We start from the raw sequence: 23538 nt of genomic DNA, 5'->3' as shown, positions 1-23538 counted from the left end.
TACCACTGAGTTCACCGGTGCGTGTAACTTGTTGTTAAACTTACCTTAGGCAAGCTTGACCTAGCACCAGTGACAGAGGGGGGCTCGAACCGGGTCCGCTGGGTAAACGCCCGGTAGTTTACCACTGAGCTGCACCGTTTTTTTTTATTACCACTGAGCTACACTGGTTATTGTCAGTTGTTGTCAAACTTGCCTTAGGTAGGCTTGATGTCGAGAAAGCAATCACGTTACTACAACTTATAAAGCGTTTTAAAACAATAAAAGAACAACCAGTCATCGCACTATGCGAATAGCGCAACGAGTAAGCCGTCGAATTCTGCTCCAACCCACCACACACACAAAAAAAAAGCTTCTTCTTGTTCTCCTATTAAGTGTGGCGCATACTCACTTCAGCAATGATTCCTCATCGTCGTCAGCCGCTGCATGAACGATTGCACAAAATTCTTTGCACGTGTGTAGCAGATACCACGCTTCTCAGAAGAACGACGAAAAATAGCATGGCGATTGACCGCCTACTACCCAAATAAATTTAATAATAATGGCCTAGTGGGTATCAAGCAAGTGTGCTTGCACTAGTTACCCTATGATTGTTTAGAAAAGGCTCTGAAAGGCCTCTATTCTAGCTTTTGTTGTGACAGTGCTGCGCCTTCCGCGCAGGCTTGGCGTTTTTTTAAGTACGTAATATAGCATCCCGAAGAAATATGCACTTTGAGTGATCAATGATAAACTTCGTATTACAACTTTAAACAAACCATAAAATTCCTCTTTTAATACATGGCGTACCGTGACTATTCCTGTAGTGTTCTTAGAACGGTAAATATGTCGGAATCGATGCTCCTGACGCAAGTACTGGTACATCTCAGGCACCACATGAACCTTCATGAAATAGACCTCGCACACGCGTAAACGGTGACCGGTTTAGTAGTCTATTTTCTTGCAGAAGCCAGGAATATAAACCCCGTCGGGCGTTCTTTTAGCTCAGCAGGCAGTCAGTCTTTGGTCCGCCTCTTTCGAGACATCGCGTTCTGTCCAATTGTATCCCAGCTACTGCATTGTATAGCAGCTACTCTTCAAAAAATAAATACACTGAATAAAAGGAAGGCGTACATAAAAAGAAACACTCAAGTAAGTATCCTCGTATTGAAAAAAAAGAAAAAAAATAGCTCGGTGAAATCATCTCGTTTTATACTTGCTTACTCGCTCTTCCTCGCAGTCGCACCCACCGGTGCGTATTCTGTTCCACTTTTTCTCGCCGCGGCGGAGACTCCCTCGAGCCGCGGTCTTGGTGCCCACTCTGGTTCAGGTGTCGTTGCGGCATCTGCGTTTCGCTCGCGTCTACCATTTGCTTTCTGCCAGCGTCCGGGCACGACACGTGCTCTCTCTGGCTCCGCCACCCGGTCCATTTTTCCTCTTTTCGCGCACTTTTGCGTGGCAAAGTTTTTCCGCAGTTTCAGCGCCCCATCCGGCTCGCGTGAACCGAGCCGCTGATCTTATTTCTCCCTTTTTTATTTTACCCCCTTCCATCCCTATGTTTATTTGCTCGTTCACTGTCACCCCACTCCTCCTCTCGCCTCGTCCTGTCGCTGGCGCACTCCTCCGTCTGCTCTCGCTGCTGCGCTGTGTGTGTGTTTAGTGTGCTAGCGAGCGAGTTTTCTGTTTCTTCGACATCTGTGTCTTTCGCTAGTTCCACTCTCCAGCGTGGGGCTTTTACTAGTGCATTTTTTATTTTATTTTCGGGAGGACCACCCTTTCGCACCCTTAGCGGTTACGGCGTTGTCATTTGCGTATGTGTTCTACCGTGCCTTTTTAACAGCACGACGTGATCGAAATATTCCCCGTGGATATGCCTCTGTAATATTGATTTCCCAGGTGCAGCTATGTCGATGCCGTATCAGGCACCCGTGCTCGCGTGGCTCTTTGCATTTCTCTTTGTCTTTTGTTCTTTTCCTGCTGTTGATTCCTAAACGTCTGCGTCTATATCGTTGATGTAAGCTCAGCGGTGGGCCATGTTTGTTTCTCTTTCTCACCGGTCCTTTTCTCTCCTGCATAAAGAGTTGTGCACGAGATGAAAGCAAACACTTTTTTTCTTCCTTCTTGGGTTTGGTGGGTGGTGGCGTTGTGCGGGATGGGGTGAGAGGGGTGCCGTGGAAACATAACCAGAAACCACAGGAGCCCCTTGTCTCGCTCGCTGGGCGGAACAAATAGACGACCACGAGGTCACACACTCGGCGGCCGGCCGCGGAGGCACTGGCCCCGGCTATCTCTGGCTTTCTTTTTTTTGTTTTTTTTTGCCCCCTACAGTCGGCCGTCTGCCTTTGTCTTTCATCGGCTCGTTAGCAAATAAAGCAGACCCAATAAGCCAGGGGGGGACGATGTCCAATCGGTCCTCGGCGACGGCGCCTGCTCGCGAAGCGCAGCAGAGGTTCGTCAATCGATGGCTCCGACGATATGCTTTCATTAATCTCAACGAGTGGCGGCTCACTCGTAGGGAGCGGACTCTCTTTCATCCCGGGTTCGCTCTTTTTAGTCTCCCTTTTTTTTTTGTTCCCCTTTTAGCCAGCGCTCAGCCTTTCTGGCCTGTAGCCCACTCTGCACCGTATGGCCCCTCTCCTGTCGTCGCACGTGGTCATTGTTGTTGTTGCTGATGGTCTCCCCTCCATTATGCGTTGCTGTCGTTGCTGCCTGCGCGTTAATGCTCACAGCCAGCGCTCTCCTTTTCGTGGGATCTTGTCGCAGCAAACTTACTCTCACGTGCATACACCGGTAATGACACGGTTGAAAATATCAGCGAGACCTTTCGTATCGAGTGGGAAACGAGCCCTGCAAGAGCGCCGGTTCTCAACAATCTGCTTTTATTATCGGTGCAACTAACTATACGCGAGAGCCTCGCAGAGCCTCGTTATTATCACCAATTGGCGTAAGCTTCATTCCTACTGAAACTAACCAAGGTAATGCCTGCTACGGTACATCACAAATTAGTTGGATTGTTTAGTAAAATATCCATTTTGAACTCACGTTCTTTCATTGGTTTCTATCCCTAGTTAGCTTACTGCAGATTTCAAGGGCGTCAGTGCGAACACAGCTCAGGTATAACGAAAGACCAAGAAAAAGAAAATTTTCGGCTTGATTTCTCGCTTTCTCCCGTGCTCTCAGACTCGTTGTTCATTTTTCAAAATTTTCGTTATGGGCATCCTTATTAGCTTGGCTAGCGGCTGCATTGAAGCGAGTAGAGCAAGGTATCAACGAGACATTGATTCAATCGCTACATCCTTACTTCAATTTACAACATGCTACCATCATTTGTATCTTCCCTAAAAACAGTCCACGCCTATCCAAATCTGTGCGTGAGAAGCCTCTTGCAGTTAACACTTTGCACACGGATATTGGCACCGCGGGAGGCACCTACCGGAATGCATCTGTTCATCGAGATACATTGCCGATTGTGCATCTACTCATTACTTAGCCTTCTTTTTTTTCTGATTTCCAACTCGGAAAAAGTGCGATTCATGCATGTTTTCTGCTTAGATTATGTGACCGCATGTGCCAAGTGAGAATAATGAGATATCTGTAATTGTATACTGCAAAGAGCAGCTGGCGTCTTTCCAATCAGGTCGCATGATGCCTTGAAGCTCTCGTATATCCCAACTTTTCTTCGTACGTGATGCTCACGCAACGCATACCAGATTTCGCGCTGTCAGATCAAGGATCACATAAATTGCAGAACACTATCCCTGGTGTATGCGCCCGCACACACAGGTGCATGCCAAGCACTTCACGTACGAACATACGTTTTAAATTTGTAGTGATTCTTAGCGAACCTAATCCACTTTAGATCTATCTATCTATCTATCTATCTATCTATCTATCTATCTATCTATCTGTCTGTCTATCTAACTATCTATCATCTATCATCTATCTATCTATCTATCTATCTATCTATCTCTCTATCTATCTATGTGTCTGTCTGTCTGTCATTCTGTCTGTCTGTCGGTCTGTCTGTCATTCTGTCTGTCTGCCGGTCTATCTATCTATCTATCTATCTATCTATCTATCTATCTATCTATCTATCTATCTATCTATCTATCTATATATCTATCTATCTATCTATCTATCTATCTATCTATCTATCTATCTATCTATCTATCTATCTATGTGTCTGTCTGTCATTCTGTCTGCCTGTCTGTCATTCTGTCTATCTATCTATCTATCTATCTATCTATCTATCTATCTATCTATCTATCTATCTATCTATCTATCTATCTATCTATCTATCTATCTATCTATCTATCTATGTTTCTGTCTGTCATTCTGTCTGTCTGTCTATCTATCTATCTATCTATCTATCTATCTATCTATCTATCTATCTATCTATCTATCTATCTATCTATCTATCTATCTATGTAACGCACATTGACTCAATTCGCATAAAAAACAGTAAGGCCTGCGTGCAACATGCAGTTCAGTCAAAGCGAAAGCTAGAAGAACGGCGTTTCAGAGCTTTTTTTAGCCCTCTTCAGGCAACTGCTACAAGCGCACTTGCAGGATGCCCACTACATCATAAATCAACATAATTTCCGTGTAGTGTGGAGGCATTCAATGTGCCATTCTTCGCCATTCTTCAGAGAACAGTGCCATCGTACCCGCTACGCGATTGCAAAGAATTTCATGCACTTTTCTGATGCTATGGGTGATGACAATGAATAATTATGTCTAGAAAAATATCAGTGTAATTTTTAAGTATGGCTTGGAGCATTCAATGACGCATCGGTTTGCAGTTCGCATTGTTTAACACCTGGTTGTTCCTTGGCTGTTCTAAAAGAATTTATTACTCATGCCAACGCGCTTCCTTTCCCGACATCAAGCCTGCCATTAGGGACAGTTTGCGACGTTGTTTCAAGGAGTGAGGTGGCTTACTGGTATTACACTTCATTGGCACGAAGGGGCCCCGCGTCCGAATCCCATTGTGTCATTTGTGATGGTGATTACCTTGAAGTTTTTCTCTTATTTCGCCAGATAGTGCTTACTGACACCGGTGGCGGCTGGCAACTATAAGGCACACGCAACCCTTGTTGTGATCTCATAACAACTTTCACTTGGAAATACGTGTCGAAACATTTCGTAGCGCTTGGCTCAAATAGAAATAATGCGGTGTAGGTCACTATACTCGCTGGCTGCATTGTGTTAAATCGATTCTCACAATGCGTGGAAGCTGTCACATGTTTCCGTGTACTGTAGCTAATGCAGCATTTTTTCGCCCTGATGGAAACGCTTTTGTATCCGCAGTACCTCATGCGAGCCAATTTTATTGAACAACATTTATGACATCATCATAGCACGGGTTTCGCATTTCTTTCTATCTGTATGCATGCACTGCCTTCATCGAGTCGTGCTTGAGTCGATAGCAAGTAAGCAGGAAAGATGCTGAATAATACATCCTCTGACTTGAACTTATTTTCAGCACCAGATCTTTTAGGCATGGTATGGCCCACGGCTAAGAAGCGCTACTGTATGCCTAAATTAATTACTTACTGCTTTCGACAAAATTATTGTTCCCTACATTAAGCGGCACCACCTCCTGTTCATAGGAGGGGGAAAATGAATGCGTGCACTATTATTTTGTGTGTCGAGCCGTCGAACAGCAAAAACCCTATAAACGCACACAACTACACGTACAGTGCACAACGCGACACGGCAGTAGTTGCCGCAGCACTTGACCCCGGCATGAACAAAAAAAAATTTAAAAAAATTTGCCTATGTTTTGTTTTCTATCTTCACACTAATTTTCTCCTACACACTCTACATCGCTCTTTCGCGAAAAACAGTTGCAAGCAGTTGCCGCAGCAGAAACAAAGCAATTTTATGTGCCATTCAAGCTGTTAATGAGGCAGGAGTGTTTATTCGGAAGATTACGTCCTAGCTTTTGCTAACAAATACTTTTACTACATTTGCCATTTCTCTTTTATTGCGCTCGTCAAAGCTTTGTGCAATTTGTGAACACCACAGATAACTACACAAAGCATAATGCAGTTTTAACAAAATCTCACGCACGCACTAAACTCAAATACATGAACCAGAACAAAAAAAACCTCAACGCGAGCGGTGACTCAATTTCTTGAGCCAAGAAATAATTTTCTCGCAAGCGTGCTGCGGAGCATTCCAAACAATTTTCTTTCGTGTGAAGCAATCCAAAAAAACAGTACGCGAAGTGAACAGCACAATGCCAGAAACGTTCGGTTAAAGCTTCAATGACAAATGCAATACGCACTTAACATAGTATTCATGCTGTTCATTCCTAGCAGCACCAGACTGAGAGGCAGACGAAACAAGTGAAGACCACGATGCACGCCGGACATGTTATCCCACATCTTATATGGCATCTCCCTGCTGCTGTCCGTACTTCTTCGTTGCTTGAAATGCTTATGAACATGGAGCGTGACGACAACGCTGTCACGTCAACGCCATGTGCACTTCTTTCGCATCCGATTTATGCCAGATCCCAGACCGACGATATCACACCGTACAATCACAGACGATAAAGACAGATTCAGGCCACAACCACAGTCGCAAAAACACGTATACGTTTATTGCACTTGAATAGGTACTGTAGTAAATAACTAGTACGCGTGTTTCCTTAAAGCAGTCAGGTATGTGTTCCCATCCTATAGCCGACGTGAAACTGCATAGCACCGCCGCTTTTGACCAGAGTGACCACTCTTGTAATTTTTATGTTACTCTATGCACATTCCTTTTTCCAAAGCAGGAATGGCCGGTGGAAGACATCGAACGAGCGGCCTTTTCTGTTCAACTGCGATAAGATACAGCTCCTCGCAACTTCAGCGAAAAAAACCCCAAAATATCATATCGGGCATAGCCCTATGTATAGCGATAAGCAATGACTAAGCGTTTCTTTAAGATGTGGCCTTTCCGATGAGCCCCGAGCAAGATGGGCTGCTTCACGGTTGTTCGCCTGCCGCTCCTACTTCGGAAAGCGGAGTGTGCTTGTCTATCTCGCTATCGGCGCGCTTAGAAAAATCGCAGCGCCACGTGTTGCAATTTGGCCATTCCGGCCACAGTTCACTTGTGCTAATTTTTGTTCATTTAGTCCTGTACATTCTCGCAGAAGTGTAGCTAACATGAAGAGCATGACACTAGACGTTTTGGGACTAAGCCTTAGCCGGGTAGAAAGAAAAGCGCCGATGTTAATCATGCTGCACGTGTAATATTCATGCAGTCATGCATTCAATGTCCTTGTTCAACGTCGTTGTTTGTTAGCGGTGAATATGTTTGCGAGTTCCATTTACGTTAGCACGCCCAGAAAATGGCAATGCTAACATTTTTTTTGCCTGCCCTGAACTGCAGATGCTCCGGTGTGCAAGCAGGACTCGGCGGTGGTGTACGTGGGCTCACGCGGCGACGAGGTGCAAGTAGTGTGCGAGGTCCTAGCCCATCCGGAACTGGTGTCCTTCCAGTGGAGCTTCGACGGCGGTGGCGAAGGTGGAAGTCGGGCGATTCATTCGGGCTTCAGTGGCGACCATGCCACGCTGTCGAGCGTCATGCGCTACATGCCGCTCACGGAGGCCGACTTCGGGACGCTGTTCTGCCGCGCCAACAACAGCGCCGGCCACCAGCGGCGACCGTGCGTCTTTCACATCGTGCAAGCCAGTGAGTGCACTATGAGCTCTTCCACCGCTAGGCCTTCTTTCGTGTGTGACAGCATTGTTGGCCTAACTGACCGAAATCAAGCGACATTGGCGCGTAGTAATCATTTTTACTCAACATTGGCCTACACTAATACCCTATATGGTACGATAGTTTGCTGCGGTAACTGCACTGCTCTGCTTTCTATTCGGTGAGCATTAGTCCATCCGTCATTGACAAAAAAAAAAAAAACATCGGGCGACTATGCGCTATAGGAATTGGGAAAGCACTACTATCGAGTATACAGCATGTGTGAGTTTAAAAGAACACTCCGCTTGATCGAAGGGGAAGGGTAGAACCAAAGAAGGGGCACGGGACATAAGAAGCATACAAGAGGAAATAATAAATAAATAAAATGAAATCAAACCTTTTTGCGATGACAAACAGCGCTGGTCGTGTACAAAAACCATCATCAGTCACTAATAGCGCATCAACTCGGCTGGAACGTGCTCTCCTCGTCCTCTTCTTCATATTCTGTTTCGCTCCCAGAACACGTGCGCGTATTCGTCAGCTTGACGTGCAATAGGTAGTTACAGTTTAGCGTGATAACGCGTGTTAAGAGAATACCATTACCATTCCTAAAACGTTTTTTGTGGACATCGTGTTTTAGTTCAGTGGGATAACGTTTGCGTACCCAAGCTGTGATGATGGCGTCACCTAGGAGAGGGTAAATGCACTATAATAAGTGAAAAAAACAACACTAAGAGTGCTCACCAGTTTAACCGACTAAACAATAATATTGCTACTTTCTTTACTAAGAATAAAAGTAATGTGAATTACGCACGGAAAGCGTTTTTTTTATTTTGCAGGTTTGTTTATTCATACATTCTACTCCACACAGGAAGGTTCGAAATAGAAAGTGATCTCAGAAAGCACTTTGAATTATCCGTAACACTTGGTCGTTGAGGCTGGCGAAGCCATTTTACATATTCCTTTGCCATGAAAGAGGATCCGTTCATATCAATGCGAAATTCAGTTCGAAGCGGGTGCAGAAATTCCACCATGTTTCACGTACACTATAGGTATACACAGGGTTAACCCCGCAAAAGCTTTAACGCTAAATCTAAAAAAAAAAAACTACGTGCACGCCAAGTGTTCTTTAGCGCATTGCGCAAGTGCATTTCTATCCCGCCTTTCCGGTGAGCCCAGCCCGCTAAACTAATGCTGTCTGAAAACTCGGTGGGCGAGAAAACGAGAACCGAGAAAGAGAAAAGAAGGGAGAGACAGAGAAATGAGGAAAATGAAGATGCAGAAAGACAGAGAAATAAAAACATCCACCAAAAAAAGATATTGAAAAGATATAACAAGATAGAAAGATGCAGATAGAAACAAAAAAAAAGAAAGAGAGAGATAGTGAGAGAAGATATGCAAGTGAGAAATATAGAAAGCCCAAGCGAAATTGAAGAAAGCACGCGAACACAGAAAGGAATAGAAACGAAGCAGGCCGCCCAGCGTCACTCTCGCTTAAAGCCTGCGCAGCTGAACTCATTTTACAAGAATCTGCAAGAAATATCTCCTAGCACCTCCCACTTGCGTCACTACCTCTTAAGGGGGCATTCGTGTCGCTGGTGCAGCGCGTTGGCTGCTCAGTTCTGGCACTATTTTAATACGAGTCATCTTCTTTGGAAGCGTTTATCAGTCTATGTATACTACAAGTTTACGCCAGTCGGCTTCAATATTTATCTTTCAATGAATGCGTATTCACGATGAGAAAAAAGTGGGAAAATGCCGCGTCCTTAACTCCCATCTTTGTCCGATATATATATATATATATATATATATATATATATAAATATATATATATATATACATATATATACCTGCAGCTGTACAAAAGTTTGGCAGCATGTAGCAAAACAGGTGCAAAAAATATGTCGTGTTTTTGTTAGAATACTCCTCCAGCAGTGGTTCAAAGAAATGAAGAATGATTTCTGATCGAATCTGACGCATGTGGGTAAACACAGCGTGTTTGTACAGCTCTTGTAACATGGGGACAGTACAGTGAGGAAACTCGTAGAGGCAGCAGGACCATTCATCCTCGTAGTGGTAAAGTGGCGTCATTGAGGCGCCTACGAAATCACTTATACGTAACAGAATATATAGCATTTTTGAAGTCATTGTGGTAAGCATATAAGATCACAATTATTAGGCCTTCTCAGAGTTACTTTTCTCGTGGGTATACCTGTATTTTAGAGAAACAGAGGACAGCTGAGATTCTGGATAGCTTTTCATGTCCTGCATAGGTAACTCTATACTTACACAGCATGCGCCGATGTTATGAAGATTTGTGCCCGTGAGTGCATTTTTAGCACTGGCCAGTTGGTTTTGAGAATAACGTGCGTTTATGCACAGCATGAAAATTAGCTCCTCTTGCGAGCAATCTTCGCGACCCAAGTTATAGTTTTTTGTGCATATCGAGAAATTATTGTGAATGTCTACCCAAAACTTGGCGTTGATCTGATATGGTCTAATGAGCTCTATACTTTTGATGAGTAAAACTTGTTTTTCTGTTTGCTAGGTCTTCATTATTCAACAGAAGGTCATAGCTACTGCGTAGCTTTTCAACAGTGTCCATATTCATAAAAACGTTTTACCATAGAGTTTTTTAAAGAGAAAAGTCTATCAGTTTAGCAATTCTCATCCTTAGCGTATCATTTGTTAGCCGATTGGGGCACACACGCAAGAGTAGGTTTCTGAATTCGGTCCCTCTACTTAGATAAGCTTTTCTGATGTTGTTGTATGGGGCACTGAATGTTTGTCAATGTTTATTATTTCCTTTTCCATCCTCGTGAGTTCTGTTTGCTGCAGGCGGAAATGTTGTAGGCCCGTGTGCTCAGATTTGGGTGCACATTAAAGAACCCCAGGTGGTCTAAATTTCCGGAGCCCTCCACTATGGCGTCTCTAATAATCATATGGTGGTTTCGGGACGTTAAACCCCACATATCAAATCAGTTCTGTTTGCTGCATATGTGGAAAAGGTAAACTTTATGACTGAGTGCAAGTCCACGTCAGCGGTACTTCGCGATTCCGGCTTTTAGAATAAACCATACTTTACATGCGCAAAGCGGAGTTGAACGGATATGGCTCTGTGCATTGTTCACAGCAAGGTATCACTTCCCATGAAGACAGGGGCGTCATTACGTTTTTAATTTTTGTTTAGACTTCCCCATGATTTTACAGCCTTTAAGTGGGAATATTGAACACCTAATTGCGTAGGCATATGCAGGCAAAATCAACGGAGATAGCACGTGAATCTTCCCTGAAAAGGGACCATTGGTTTAGTCTTCATCAAATGAAGTGGTTTGCTCCTGGCGTAGTAATTTAATTTTCCTGCCTTATTGGTGCCCCGCTGCCCTCGGGACCAACGTGCACAATATCGAGTGGACTACGTTTCTGAAGTTTATATTTCCGTTTATGACTAACTCAGACGAAGAAAATTTGCACACGACTAATTAATGTTCTCCTCGCGTAAAAGTGAAACGCACACTCTTTATGAACGAAAACGTTGAGGTGCAATAGCGTTATGCGACGCTAGGGCAGGCAGAGAAGAACAAAAGAAAGAAATAATAAAACTATCCCTCATTAAGTGTTCCTGCTGAATTAGAGATAATGGGAAACGAGACAGAAAAAAATGGCAGCATATCCACGGAGTGAATGATGGAGAATGGGGCGAAGCATTCGTCCGTCTGTGTGACCGTCCATGCGTCGGTTCGTGCGCCCGTCCCTGCGTTCGTTCATGCATCCGCCCCTGCGTCCGTTCATGCGTCCATCCATGCATCTGTCTGTGTGTCCGTTCGTCCATCTATTCAACACTCCAAGTCCCACCATCTCGCATCTTTTTATCATATATTCCCCATATAGAAGCACCGCCATTCAGTGGACATTCCAAGGACTAAACGAGAAGTGGCACACGCACACTTTCTTAGGGCTTGCACTTCGGGTCTACTTCCCACCTTCAACCACCTTGAGTTCATGGTATATACTAGTTCACTGTATTCATGGCACTGCGGCCCAATGCTCGCTAAACCTTTCTAAAACCAAGGAGGTTACGCCCAGCGAGTGTAACGTAGCAACCTTTTCCTGTCAGATAGTGCTCAATGTACATGCCAGTGGCTGCTAATGTGAAATGAGAGACAGGAGGGTTCAGCTTTTAATTTTTTACGGCTTGCACTTCGTATCTGCTTCTCCCCTTTAACCACCTCGAATTCATTCATGGTATATACTAGTTCATTGTATTCATGGCCCTGCGGCTCAACGCTCGCTAAACCTTTCTAAAACTAAGGAGGTTACACCCAGGGAGTATAATGTAGCAATCCTTTCGTGTCCAATAGTGCTCAATGTATACATGCCAATGGCTGCAAATGGGGATCGCAGCGTGCGCGTTGACTAAAAGCCGAATGCTCCTGTCTCTCATTCTCCATTAGCAGCCATTGGCATGTACATTGAGCACTATTTTTTATTGTTAAACAACGCACAGAAGAAATCTCTCACCGGCACCACCTTAGAGGTCAAATGTTATACCTATTTCGGGTATGTGCCACTGGTGGTTACGTACTACGAGGGATGCACAAGCCACGCCATAAGGAGCTTCGCCCCTAAAACATAACATTGCTTGGCTTTCAAAAACAAATGCCGGTAATATTCACTTCACAGCCACCGTTTGCTCCATGTGTCTCGAGTTACGCTTCCTACGTTCCTTCATAAATGAGGTGTATGTGAATTTATTTATGGTCATCCGGAAGCGCTGGTGAGGGGATGCCTGACCATTCAGCTGACAGGCTGATGTCGTCTACCCCTTGTTTCTGGTACACCCTAATTTGTTAATATTGCGTGTCATTTTTGTGGCGTCACACGCTGTTTGTTTCTTTCTTACTATCTCCTCGAACTTCATTGTTATTCTCCGAGCTTATGCTTCATATATTTCAGTGCTCAGAATATACTATACACTGCTTTAGGGACAATAATAAATTTCCTGTAATTCTTTAGGAATCACTGCCTCGTTTGAAGCCATTCTATGGTGATTTTTTTTAAGGTGACAGTGTTAAAAGAGCTTGTTTCGCTGAAATTCTGTTGTCGGCAGCCATGTCAGCATCGTTGGTGCTGAGCGAAAAGTCATGATTTTGCGCGTTACTGAAAAATTGAGCGCAATGCAATGAAATAACAAGTTCTCAGTCTGAGTGGGGATTGAACCCGGGTCGTTTGCGTGGCAAGCAGGTGTTCTTGGAATTAGAGCGAAAAAGCTTTCTCGAAATACAACCTTCTCATCGAACTACTCGACTTATGTGTCATTCTTGTATGTTATCCTTGCGCTGTTTTAGGTTGTATCTACTATTTAAAATCAAGAGGGGAGCCGACAGATGGAAATACGTAATGGGGTAATAAGGGTCAACAGTGAAAGTGGCTCAGACTTGCTGACCGACGTTTCAACAGGAACTATCTTTGACAAAGCCTTTGACAAAAATAGGTCCTTCTATTGAAACGTCGGCCAGCCCGTCTGAGGCGCTTCCACTGTTCACCCTCATTACTCCCCTATCTACTATTTAGTTTTATCATGATACATGCTACTCTTTCATTGATGCTATAAAATATTCAAGGTTACACGCAAGGTCTGTGTAGGTCAGAAACACTCCACAATGTTGTTGCTTCTCAGAAAGCCCTATCTTAGAGGGCGCCCAGGGAGCGAGATTTATTATTCAGCGAAGAATGTATTTTTTGTAATTGCACCTGGGAGATCTAGACGTCGCCTCTGTTCTGTCCTGAAGGGCTTGCTATGGAGAGGTTAGAGTTTGTATAGCAACTGGGATGCTGCATTTCTCTGGCGTTACGCTGAAAAAAAATGGAGAAATGTGGATGGTTGCCCAAAAACATTGATGAACAAACAAACATGTCACCAGAGGCATAGTACTCACTTCCATTTTTTAATTTCATTTCAGATTTTTTATTGGTACGAGCACAAGAATGTGACATGTGTTTAGTATACAAAAGGACGGGACCTCCTGTTAAGGGCAAATATAGGTAAAACACTGTTAGAGGCAACATAAGCAATAATCAAAATTATAAACTAAGCATATTTGCAACAGAACAATGATATATATATATATATATATATATATATACATACATACATACATACATACACATACAATATATACATATCAAAGGAAAACAAACATAAAACAAAACCAAATGAATCAATGAATAATGTGAAGAGTATAACTGAAAAAGAATACAATAAGTTGTAATACATAACATGTGCTCAATGGTTGCTGATTTTCGTGAAAAGTATGCTGCTCTAGCAATTATGGAATTCATGAGTGGAGAGTCTGCTAATAAATTTGACAGTGTAGGGATCTTAAACCAGCACTCAGAGTTCGGTTGAGCGAATGTTACCGCATTTGCACCCTTCAAGACCATCTCACTTCGGCGTCGGGCTCACACTGATCCCTATGCTGAAACAGCTGGCCACCATTTTTTTAAAGCGGAAGCTGTTAAGAGATCACAGCTACTTGTTTGGCGCCATGGTTGCCCGGCACCACCGTATAGTTCATAATTGCTATCGCGTGAAATGAGCAAGAAAAACAAAATAAGTAAAAAAAAAGCTACCTAGGTTAATAAAATGGCATTTGAACATGGGCCCTCTGCATGGCAGCCCAGTATTCCACCTCAGAGCCGCCCTTGCAGTGTTTGCAAAGGCGTTGCAAACTGACCCTATGCGGGCTTCATCTCGACTGAGGAATTCTGTTACCATGTGTAATATATCATGTTACAGGTTTCTCACAGTGCGAATCACGTAGTGAGTGGACCGCTTTCCAACTCATTACGAAGGCACAGACATAATTTTAGTGGTCGTCAGCTATACACAATCGACAAAGTGCATATAACGGCTCGAAAGTGTGTAGCGGGTAACGCGGTACTCTGAATGCTGACCAATATAATGAAATTGTGAACATTTCCCTACTTCGCAAAAATTATAAATTGTGGTGTAGTGGGCACTGTAAGTCTACATGTAGTAGTTTTCCCAAAAGCGTTCAGAAAAGGGCCCGCAAAGGCCGCTTTTCTAACTATCGCTGTGTGTGTGCTTCGCGTTTCGTGCAGGCCTGGCAGTTTTCTGCAGCGAAAGCTGCCATGAGATCCCAAGTATAGGGCCGTTTTGGGGGTGATGCTGCGCTTTCTGCGCCTATCTGGCGTTCTTTTTTTTTGATATTGATCAAATAAAATAATTGAAGCAGTTATTTAGTGTGACTGCAACAAGACTCACATATACTGTAACACCTGTACGACTACCCATGATGCCTGCCCCCGATCCCCTGCAAATTCCTTCTTTTAATATCGCCCAGTTAGGTGGTATGCCATGGAAGAGATTCTTTCCTGGCGGCGCCAAATTTTTATATAAACACATTTGTGTCAATAGTGGCGACGTTATTCTTCTCACTCGAGTGTCCAGATTGACAGCTTGCGGGTAGTGCAAAATGTGTGCAGTCCTACATGTAAACTACTGGGTTACGTTCAATATTCTTTATCATAGGCAGCTGAAGGGAGTGGGAAATTTGGAGCAGGTCCTCGAAGTTATCTAGCTGGGTGAAGAAATTTTCTTTAATGGAAGCTCTTCTACAGGCTATACGTACAGAAATTGTACATTCCAAGCCCCTTTGAAAGGGATACCAAAATTTAAAAAAAACGCGCTTGTGACGTCAGTATCGGGCATGCCGAATTGCGTCCCGACGATGTCATTACCGTAAGTACGGTTCATCGAGGAGACGCCTTGCTGTCCCCCTTCGTTATCTTTCCTTCGACGGCCGCGGAATGACTCCATGTGGGTGGCACACAAAATCTGCATGATCGTTCAGTCTTGTCTCTCTTCTGCGGCACAGCAACTTTTCGGCGGAAGGCGTTCCATGCCGTACCACCACTGAACGCGCTGTTGCGAAAGAGAGAATACGGAAGAAAAAAAAATCGAAAAGGAGAGCATGCTGCGAGACAACTGCCTGCAAGGCTATTTTATAGTGATAATGATAGCTATTCGGCGAAAGTGAGAGGCGGTGGCGTTGACGTCATGAACGCTCTTTTTCCACTCCATTCTTACTATCGGAGAGCCCCCAAATGTGAAACATTTGTTATCGCATTTGTTTCAGCAAACCTTCAACGACAGGCACCAGGTTATGCATTTTTCCTATCCACCTAATATCAGTAAATATAAAAGTTGACTTGGGCAACCTGGGATGTCCGATCAATCACGCCTTAGTCTCACAGGTAAAAACTTCTCGTAGCTACTTTTGGGACCGTCAAGATGTGAACTTCCATACAAACATCGACACTTTTGGACACCTTGGTTCTCACTTACGTCGACCTAATTTTTGAGAAGTATACGTTTGTCGATACTACAAAGAACAAATTCTTCTCTGGCTGTAAATTAAAACTCACTCACAAAGTGAGAGAGAGTAAGAATGTGTAAACTATTGCACGTAATGGGATATGATAATAATTTGTGGGGTTTAACGTCCCAAAACCACCATTTGATTATGAGAAACGCCGTAGTGGAGGGCTTCGGAAATTTTGATCACCTGAAGTTCTTTAACGTGCACCCAAGTATGAGCACACGGGCCTACATCATTTTTTGCCTCCATCAAAAATGCAGCCGCCGCAGCCGGGATTCGATCCCGCGACCAGCGGGTAAGCAGCCGAGTACCTTAGCCACTAGACCACCGCGGCGGGGCACGTAATATGAGCTGCCGAGAGAAATGCGATCGCACAACCCCAACGGCGCTGCCCAATTGGAATGTATGTGATTTTATACAAACCGGCTTCGTGTAGCATTCACACAGTTTTTGCAATTGTACGTCAAAACTTGGGAGTTGAGATACTGGCATACTGCGTATGCATTTAACGAATTAGAACACGTAAAAAGTGAAGAATTGAGCATTCCTACTTCAATGAAACTGCCGCAAACTTCTAAGTACAGCGGCAAATTCTAGAAGATAAAGGTTTACCAAACTAAATAATTTGGCAGCAAGCATGGCGTAAACTACGATTTTTCACATTGTTAACACAATGAGACATGTAAAGGAAGGAAGCTACAGAGGGGTCAAAAATGCTGACGAGTTACGTCATAAGTTACGTGAAACGCTCTGTAGCAGAAGTCGAATAACGTGGATGAGGAGGAATATGAAGGTGTATGGATTAAAAAGAGAACGAACATGTAAATGACGTATGAAATCTTTGAAGACGTCCTAGATAGTGCTCTTCTAACTTAAGGTCATGTGACGCACCTTGGAGCCTATATGTTGAAGTTTGTGAAATTGTTTTCGTTTTGCGCACCTCTCCCCCCCCCCTCCTTCCCTTCCCAGTTCTCGTTGAGAAGGCTTTTTTAAACTCTCTTCCATCATGCCTATATCACCAATGGCATTCGTTTTTTTTTCATGTTCACACTAGCCGTGAGACCAATGAACTGTCGTCACCATATATGAAAAAAAAACGTGTGTAGCAGAAACGCTGATCTCTGCTTATCAAGTCGAATTGATCAAACACTTCTATCCGTAACTGTAATAGTATAAAATGGCTGCTTTTCAGTGATTCCAAGTCGCTGCTTTCCATTGATCCGCCATCTCTACAGTGTCAACTATGAAAAGAGAGGAGCTTTTTTTTGTTTCTCCGGGGTGATGCATTTGTTCGTAAAGGGCAATCTACGCGTCGCCCAAACAGACGGCTCCTCACGGCGTCCGCAGTGAGTTCGCAACTCTCGCTGCAAATAGTCGTGCTATATTCGGGCGAAAGAAATGAAACACAGATGCGAGCCCAAACAGACGGCTCCTCACGGCGTCCGCAGTGAGTTCGCAACTCTCGCTGCAAATAGTCGTGCTATATTCGGGCGAAAGAAATGAAACACAGATGCGAGCCCTTTTCCTTCTCAGCCGCATTTAAATTTAAAAGGCATCGTGACTTCCAATGTATACAGCTTTCCAGCGGCCATCACTGAGCATTGACGCCATCTGTAAATGGCTGTCGAAGTCAATGTATTCAGCAAGGAGCTTCTCTCTTAAAATGGCATGAGTCGCCATAGGTTACCCCCGTGACACTCCGTGTGGCTATTGACGTTGAATAAGAAAAAAGCAGGAGCAAAGCGAAGATGACAAGGCCGACCGGGCGGCAGCTGTCCGGCTGGCGAGAACGAAAGCCGAGGCATTTTATTGACACCGCAGCCTGCCGTGTGTGACAACAGCCGAAAGCCCGATCACGCATTCGCAAGCGCCGCGCGAACAACGGGGAGCAGGGCAAAAAAAAAAAAAAAAAGTGGAGCCAACCGCCGAGAGCACTCGCAGCAAAGTCCTCTCGGATGTGCCACTCCAAATCGCTGCCACGCTGTCCTTCAACTCGAGGGCGCCAGCCACGCGCCATCACCCCCTCACCCCCATCTGCCAGCGGGAGATGATAAAGCCCGGCTCAAGGGCTCCTGAAAAATGCTCCATCGTTGCCGGGAAAAGTATTATGAATTACAAACGCCCGATGGGCGGCGATGGTGGTTTTGTTTGTTTTCCACTCGAGTGACTCGAAAGGATGTCTGTTGTTTCTTTTTTTTCCTATGTTTGCCTTGGCAATGATATAGTAACGTCTGCGCGCACGTATGCGCCGCCGTGTCTACCGGAGCGTGCGGCTGCCACCGTGCCACACGCGCCGTGGCTATTCTCGAGGGGATTTACCTGGATGCGATGACTCTTCTATTGAGTGTCCCCTAACTCGGACGACGCCCCGGCAGGTTTCGGGTGCGCTGCATTCTCGTCGTTAACGCTACGATGTGGGCACGTGCGCAGCGCTTTCGGTCCGATTATGAGTGGAGGCGCTTTGTGTTCCCGGCACGGGATATCAACCATTCTGAACGCCGGCGCAACTTAGTGCCGCGGCTTTTGATGATACAGCTTTTTTTGTTTTTTTTTTGTCGTGCTTCGCTCAAGGCCTGAATTAAATGAGCTTGTAACGACAACTGAAGTGAACGGCGCATTCTGGTTGCCAGGGAAAACAAAACAAAACACAACAGCCACCGTGAGAGAATAGAGCATTTAAGTGATGACCACTAAACAGACAAATGGGTGGGACACGCAGCCGAGGATGGTTGGGGGTGATGTGGTTATCAAGCTAATAACTTTAAAGCGTCAAACTGAAATGAACTCCTGCAGGAGATAGTAAATTGGATGTTATGAGGCACGCTGCAGTAGAGGGCTCCGGAAATTTCAAACATTTGGTGTTCGTTAAGAGACAGTAGGATTGGGATTTTTGGTATTCTTTAATGTGCACTGACATCGCACAGTACGCGGGCCTACAACATTTCGCCTCCATCGAAATGCGATAATCTTGGTGGGAATTGAACCCGCAACCTTCGGATGAGCAGTCGAGCACCCTAGCCACTGTTCGAACCACCGAGACGGACATAAATTGGAGATTACTGGGAGCTCCACGTCAAGCCGTGCAGTGAGCATAAAATGTGTTTATAATGGTGGCAAAGCATAATTAAATTTTAGCGCCCCGTTTTGTTGCATTGTGACGTAACGGTGATGAGCACGAGATCAAGGGTTCCGTTATATAGTCGTGGCAACAGGATTGTGACGGGGGCGGTATGATTAACTTCTTATTCGCCCTGCATTCTCGGGTGCCGTTGAGGAGGCCCCAGGTGGTCGTTGTTATTCCAGAGTCGATCGTTATGCTCCTGGTCCCTCATAACCAACAGGATAGTTTCGGAATGTGGAACTATAGTTTCATTAACTCAATTTTGTGGTTTAACGTAGCGAAAGTGCACAGCATGTTATGAGGGAGGTCATAGCGGAGGACTCGAGAATAATTCTCACCTTCTGAGAGTCTGAGGATACACAAACATTTCGCCATGCGCCCACATCTAAAAGCTATTGGGATCAAACACATGATGCCATGCCGAGCATCGTAATGTAACAGCCATTGAGTCTCTGCAGTAATATTCCCGAAAGGTTTGCGCACACACATAGTGTATTTATAACGGCACGATGTTTTTTTAACTGCATTTTTTGTTTTGCTTTTTTGTTTTTTTTTTCAATACACTATCGCGCAAAAGGTTAGGTTATTGTACCCGCCATACTGCTACCAGTTGGCAGTGGCAGCTTCTAGAAAACAGATAAAGCTTGATTTGCACAATTATGTGCACCATTATTGAAATACGCTAATTCATTTCTTAATTATTGATCCTTGCTGGTTAAAGTAATGGAGTACAGCCCATACTCTGGACTGTCCAGTTGTACGAACAGGTTTCTATTAAACGTGCTCCTGAACGAGCAACGAGAACTCATATTATTTGAAGTCTCCTCTGAAATTATAGTAACTCACCACGGCAGATTAGTAGATAAGGTATTAGTCTGCTAAGCTCGAAGACACCGATTCAATAGTGATTCATTCTTTGAGACAGAATGACGCGTCGACGCACACTGATGTATCTCGTTCAGTTGGCATTAAAATGCTTTCGCATTTGAAATTTGCGCCAGTTATGTTTCTTTATTAGATTTCGTCACCTTATCACTTCTGCCATGGACCCAAGGAGCGGTATCCAATTTTCTTTATTCTTGACATGAGCGTAATAGCTTGGGGGGGGGGGGGGGCGTTAAACCTGTATTGTCATGTATCCCTCCTGCATGCGGCGCTGTTAGTCTTCGAAGACAGGCGTTCACCGTCAAGAGAAGGATTTTATATGAATTCAAACAAGATTGCGGCGCATTCAGGTTGGTGTAGAACACAAATTATGCATTAATGAGGCATCCATCAAACTGATATCGAACTGATAAGCATCCATCGAACTGAGTAGCTAAGTTTTAGTCACCACGAATACATAATTTTGAATGAAAGAGTTGGCCTTTCTGCAAAATAATGCCGAAAAGTGTAGGTGTAAAATGAGCAACACAAAAGATGTGAGCTCAAAAACTCTTCATCAATTCTGTAGAAATAACTTACTGAAATAATGTAAACTGCATCCAATTAAGTATATAAAGCATAAAAAATTGATATTTCAAGTTATGGCTGACATTAATGCCTTAAAATGATTTTGAAGGTGTTTAAAAAGTGTTGCTACAAATTAAAAGTATGTTTTTAAAGGAGTGTAAATTTCATAAGTTTTGTACACCTTATATGTATTGCGAGGTGTAGTTTACAAAACTGTGGTTTGCTTTGCATGACTTAGAATGAAAGTGCTTCGTATCCCACGTATTCTTTAAAGCATCTGGAAATTTATATCTGTATTTAACATGCAAAGCAGCTAATTAGGTACCACTCTGGTGTTCCTGTCAAGTTCTCAACAAAACTTGGTCTGTAACGCACAGTTCATTTACAGCGACACTACAACGTTGTTAGTGCCAGGATGTGCACATCATTCGATACTAATGGTAAGAAGCCTGCTTATTATTAGAAAAATACTCCAAAACACTCGACATTCGAATCACATCAACACTGAGTATTACGTGTTCGATTCGACTTCGAAAGCTTCAATTCGCCCTCTTCCACCAGCTTCCACCTGTCGGTAAGAAGAAATGGCTGCGTGGCGCGAAAACGGTAAGATATGTCAAACAAAAAAGCGCGCGTCCTTTTAAAAACAAAAGCCGCGTTTTGAAGATCAAGGTGACACCAGGGACCATCAAAAGACTGCGGTAACGTGCAGTCTTCGCAACATGCAAAAAGGCTTTTTTCTTGTGCATGCAGGGTGATACATGCTGAAACTTAGTAGAGCTAAGGAACATGGGAGAACGCCAGAGAGGAACGTTGCTTTCTGATGACGCATGCAGGGTCATACAGAGAGTGGAGCCTTTGATGGCAACACTCACATCCGCCTAGTTTTAGAGTAACGACCTGGTTCTATTTCTTCTCTTCCGATAACGAACGAACACGAAAATATCTTGCTACAAAACACTGCTATACACATGGCGCCTTATACAACTCAGTGTATAGAAAATGTCTAAAACAACTACACGTTGTTGCGAAGCGCACCTCCAACGACGTTACGAAGGGTGCCTCGAAATCTCACCGCTGCAACCACTGTTTACGAAAGACGGCGACGCCAACACGGTCCCGAAGGCGCCACTGCTCTGATCTCCGCCGACACGGTCACCAGATGTTTGGTAGCGTAGGTTTCTCAGCTCGCGACTGCTTCTGCGCAGAGCTGATAGACGAGCAGACGAGACGACGGTAAGTTAAACAAGGTTTATGTACAGATTCACTTAAAAAACAGCGCCAATAACGAGGGACAAGAGAAAGAAGGAAACAGACAGCGGCGCTGACTTACAACACGGCGCTGTCTGTCTCCTTCTTTCTCTTGTCCCTCGTTATTGGCGCTGTTTTGAATCATGTCGTACCAACTCGCCCAAGCAACCACGTTAGCTAGTTTATGTACAGCATATATATAGAGGCGTTACCAATTCGGCACTGGGGCCGACAGAGACGCGAAGAGCCGAGCTCTTCTCTATAACACATAGCTGTACTCTCAAATGGGTCTGCTAACACATAGCTCAACTCTCTATCACATAGCTCTCTCTTCTGACAAACAGCTCAACTCTCTATCACATAGCTCTCTTCTCTGACACACAGCTCAACTGCGACACACATGTCTGCTCTCACATAGGACTGCTCTCCAACAGGTCTGCTCTCACATAGGACTGCTAACACATAGCTCAACTATCTATCACATAGCTCTCTTCTCTGACACACAGCTCAACTCTCTATCACATAGCTCTCTTCTCTGACACATATGTCAGCTCTCACATAGGACTGCTATGACGCACATGTTTGCTCTCACATAGGACTGCTACCACACACATGTCTGCTCTCACATAGGACTACTCTCAAACAGGACTGCTAACACATAGCTCAACTCTGACACATAGCTCAACTCTGACACACAGCTCAACTCTCTATCACATAGCTCAACTCTCTACCACACAGCTCAACTCTCTACCACACAGCTCAACTCTCTACCACACTGCTCAACTCTCTATCACATACCTCTCTTCTCTACCACAAAGCTCAACTCTCTATCACATAGCTCTGTTCTCTACCACACAGCTCAACTCTCTATCACATAGCTCTCTTCTCTACCACACAGCTCGACTCTCTATCGCATAGCTCTCTTCTCTACCACACAGCTCAACTCTCTATCACATAGCTCTCTTCTCTACCACACAGCTCAACTCTCTATCACATAGCTCTCTTCTCTACCACACAGCTCAACTCTCTATCACATAGCTCTCTTCTCTACCACACAGCTCAACTCTCTATCACATAGCTCTCCTCTCTACCACACAGCTCAACTCTCTATCACATAGCTCTCTTCTCTACCACACAGCTTACCTCTCTATCACATAGCTCGCTTCTATACCACACAGCTCAACTGCGAGACACATATCTACTCTCACATAGGACTGCTACGACACACATGTCTGCTCTCACACAGGACTGCTGCTCGCGACGCGCCGCAGGGCTTATTTTATATGCACCGGCTGGATTCTTTGAATAACAAAATGTCCAACTAGAAGCACCGCTGGTCGTGGGCGAGACTCCTCCAATGGGGTCGCCGCTGGGCCGCGTCCTTCTTTCTCATCGAATCTGGAGAGGCTGCGCTGCAGGTGGCTGCACCCAAGGACGAGTGACGTCGCAAGGCATTGCGTCAGACCTGCCGGACAGGAAGACGCCGGTTGTTTACTCGACGGGCTCGCGGGCTGAGGTGACTCACTGCACGTGCGCGCCAGAAAGGCGCCGTCGCGTGTTGACGCCGTTGAGTTGTTCGCGTCAGGCGGGCTCGTGGGCTGACCTTGACACAGATTGCCTTTTTCAGAGGCACGGACGTTC

At 44.6% G+C, this 23538-nt stretch overlaps 1 protein-coding gene across 1 annotated transcript in view; it reads left to right on the top strand.

Moving 5' to 3' along the window:
* The window catches only part of LOC142775088 (synaptogenesis protein syg-2-like), a 244640-nt gene that overhangs the window by 179207 nt on the left and 41895 nt on the right, over nucleotides 1-23538 (top strand). The window contains exon 7 of the mRNA XM_075876409.1: nucleotides 7360-7662. Coding sequence (XP_075732524.1) covers nucleotides 7360-7662 — 303 coding nt within the window. The remainder of the gene's footprint in view (nucleotides 1-7359; nucleotides 7663-23538) is intronic.

The sequence above is a fragment of the Rhipicephalus microplus genome, chromosome X, assembly GCF_043290135.1.
Source record: "Rhipicephalus microplus isolate Deutch F79 chromosome X, USDA_Rmic, whole genome shotgun sequence".
Classification (NCBI taxonomy): Eukaryota; Metazoa; Arthropoda; class Arachnida; order Ixodida; family Ixodidae; genus Rhipicephalus; species Rhipicephalus microplus.
This window is presented reverse-complemented; position numbering and strand designations above follow the sequence as displayed.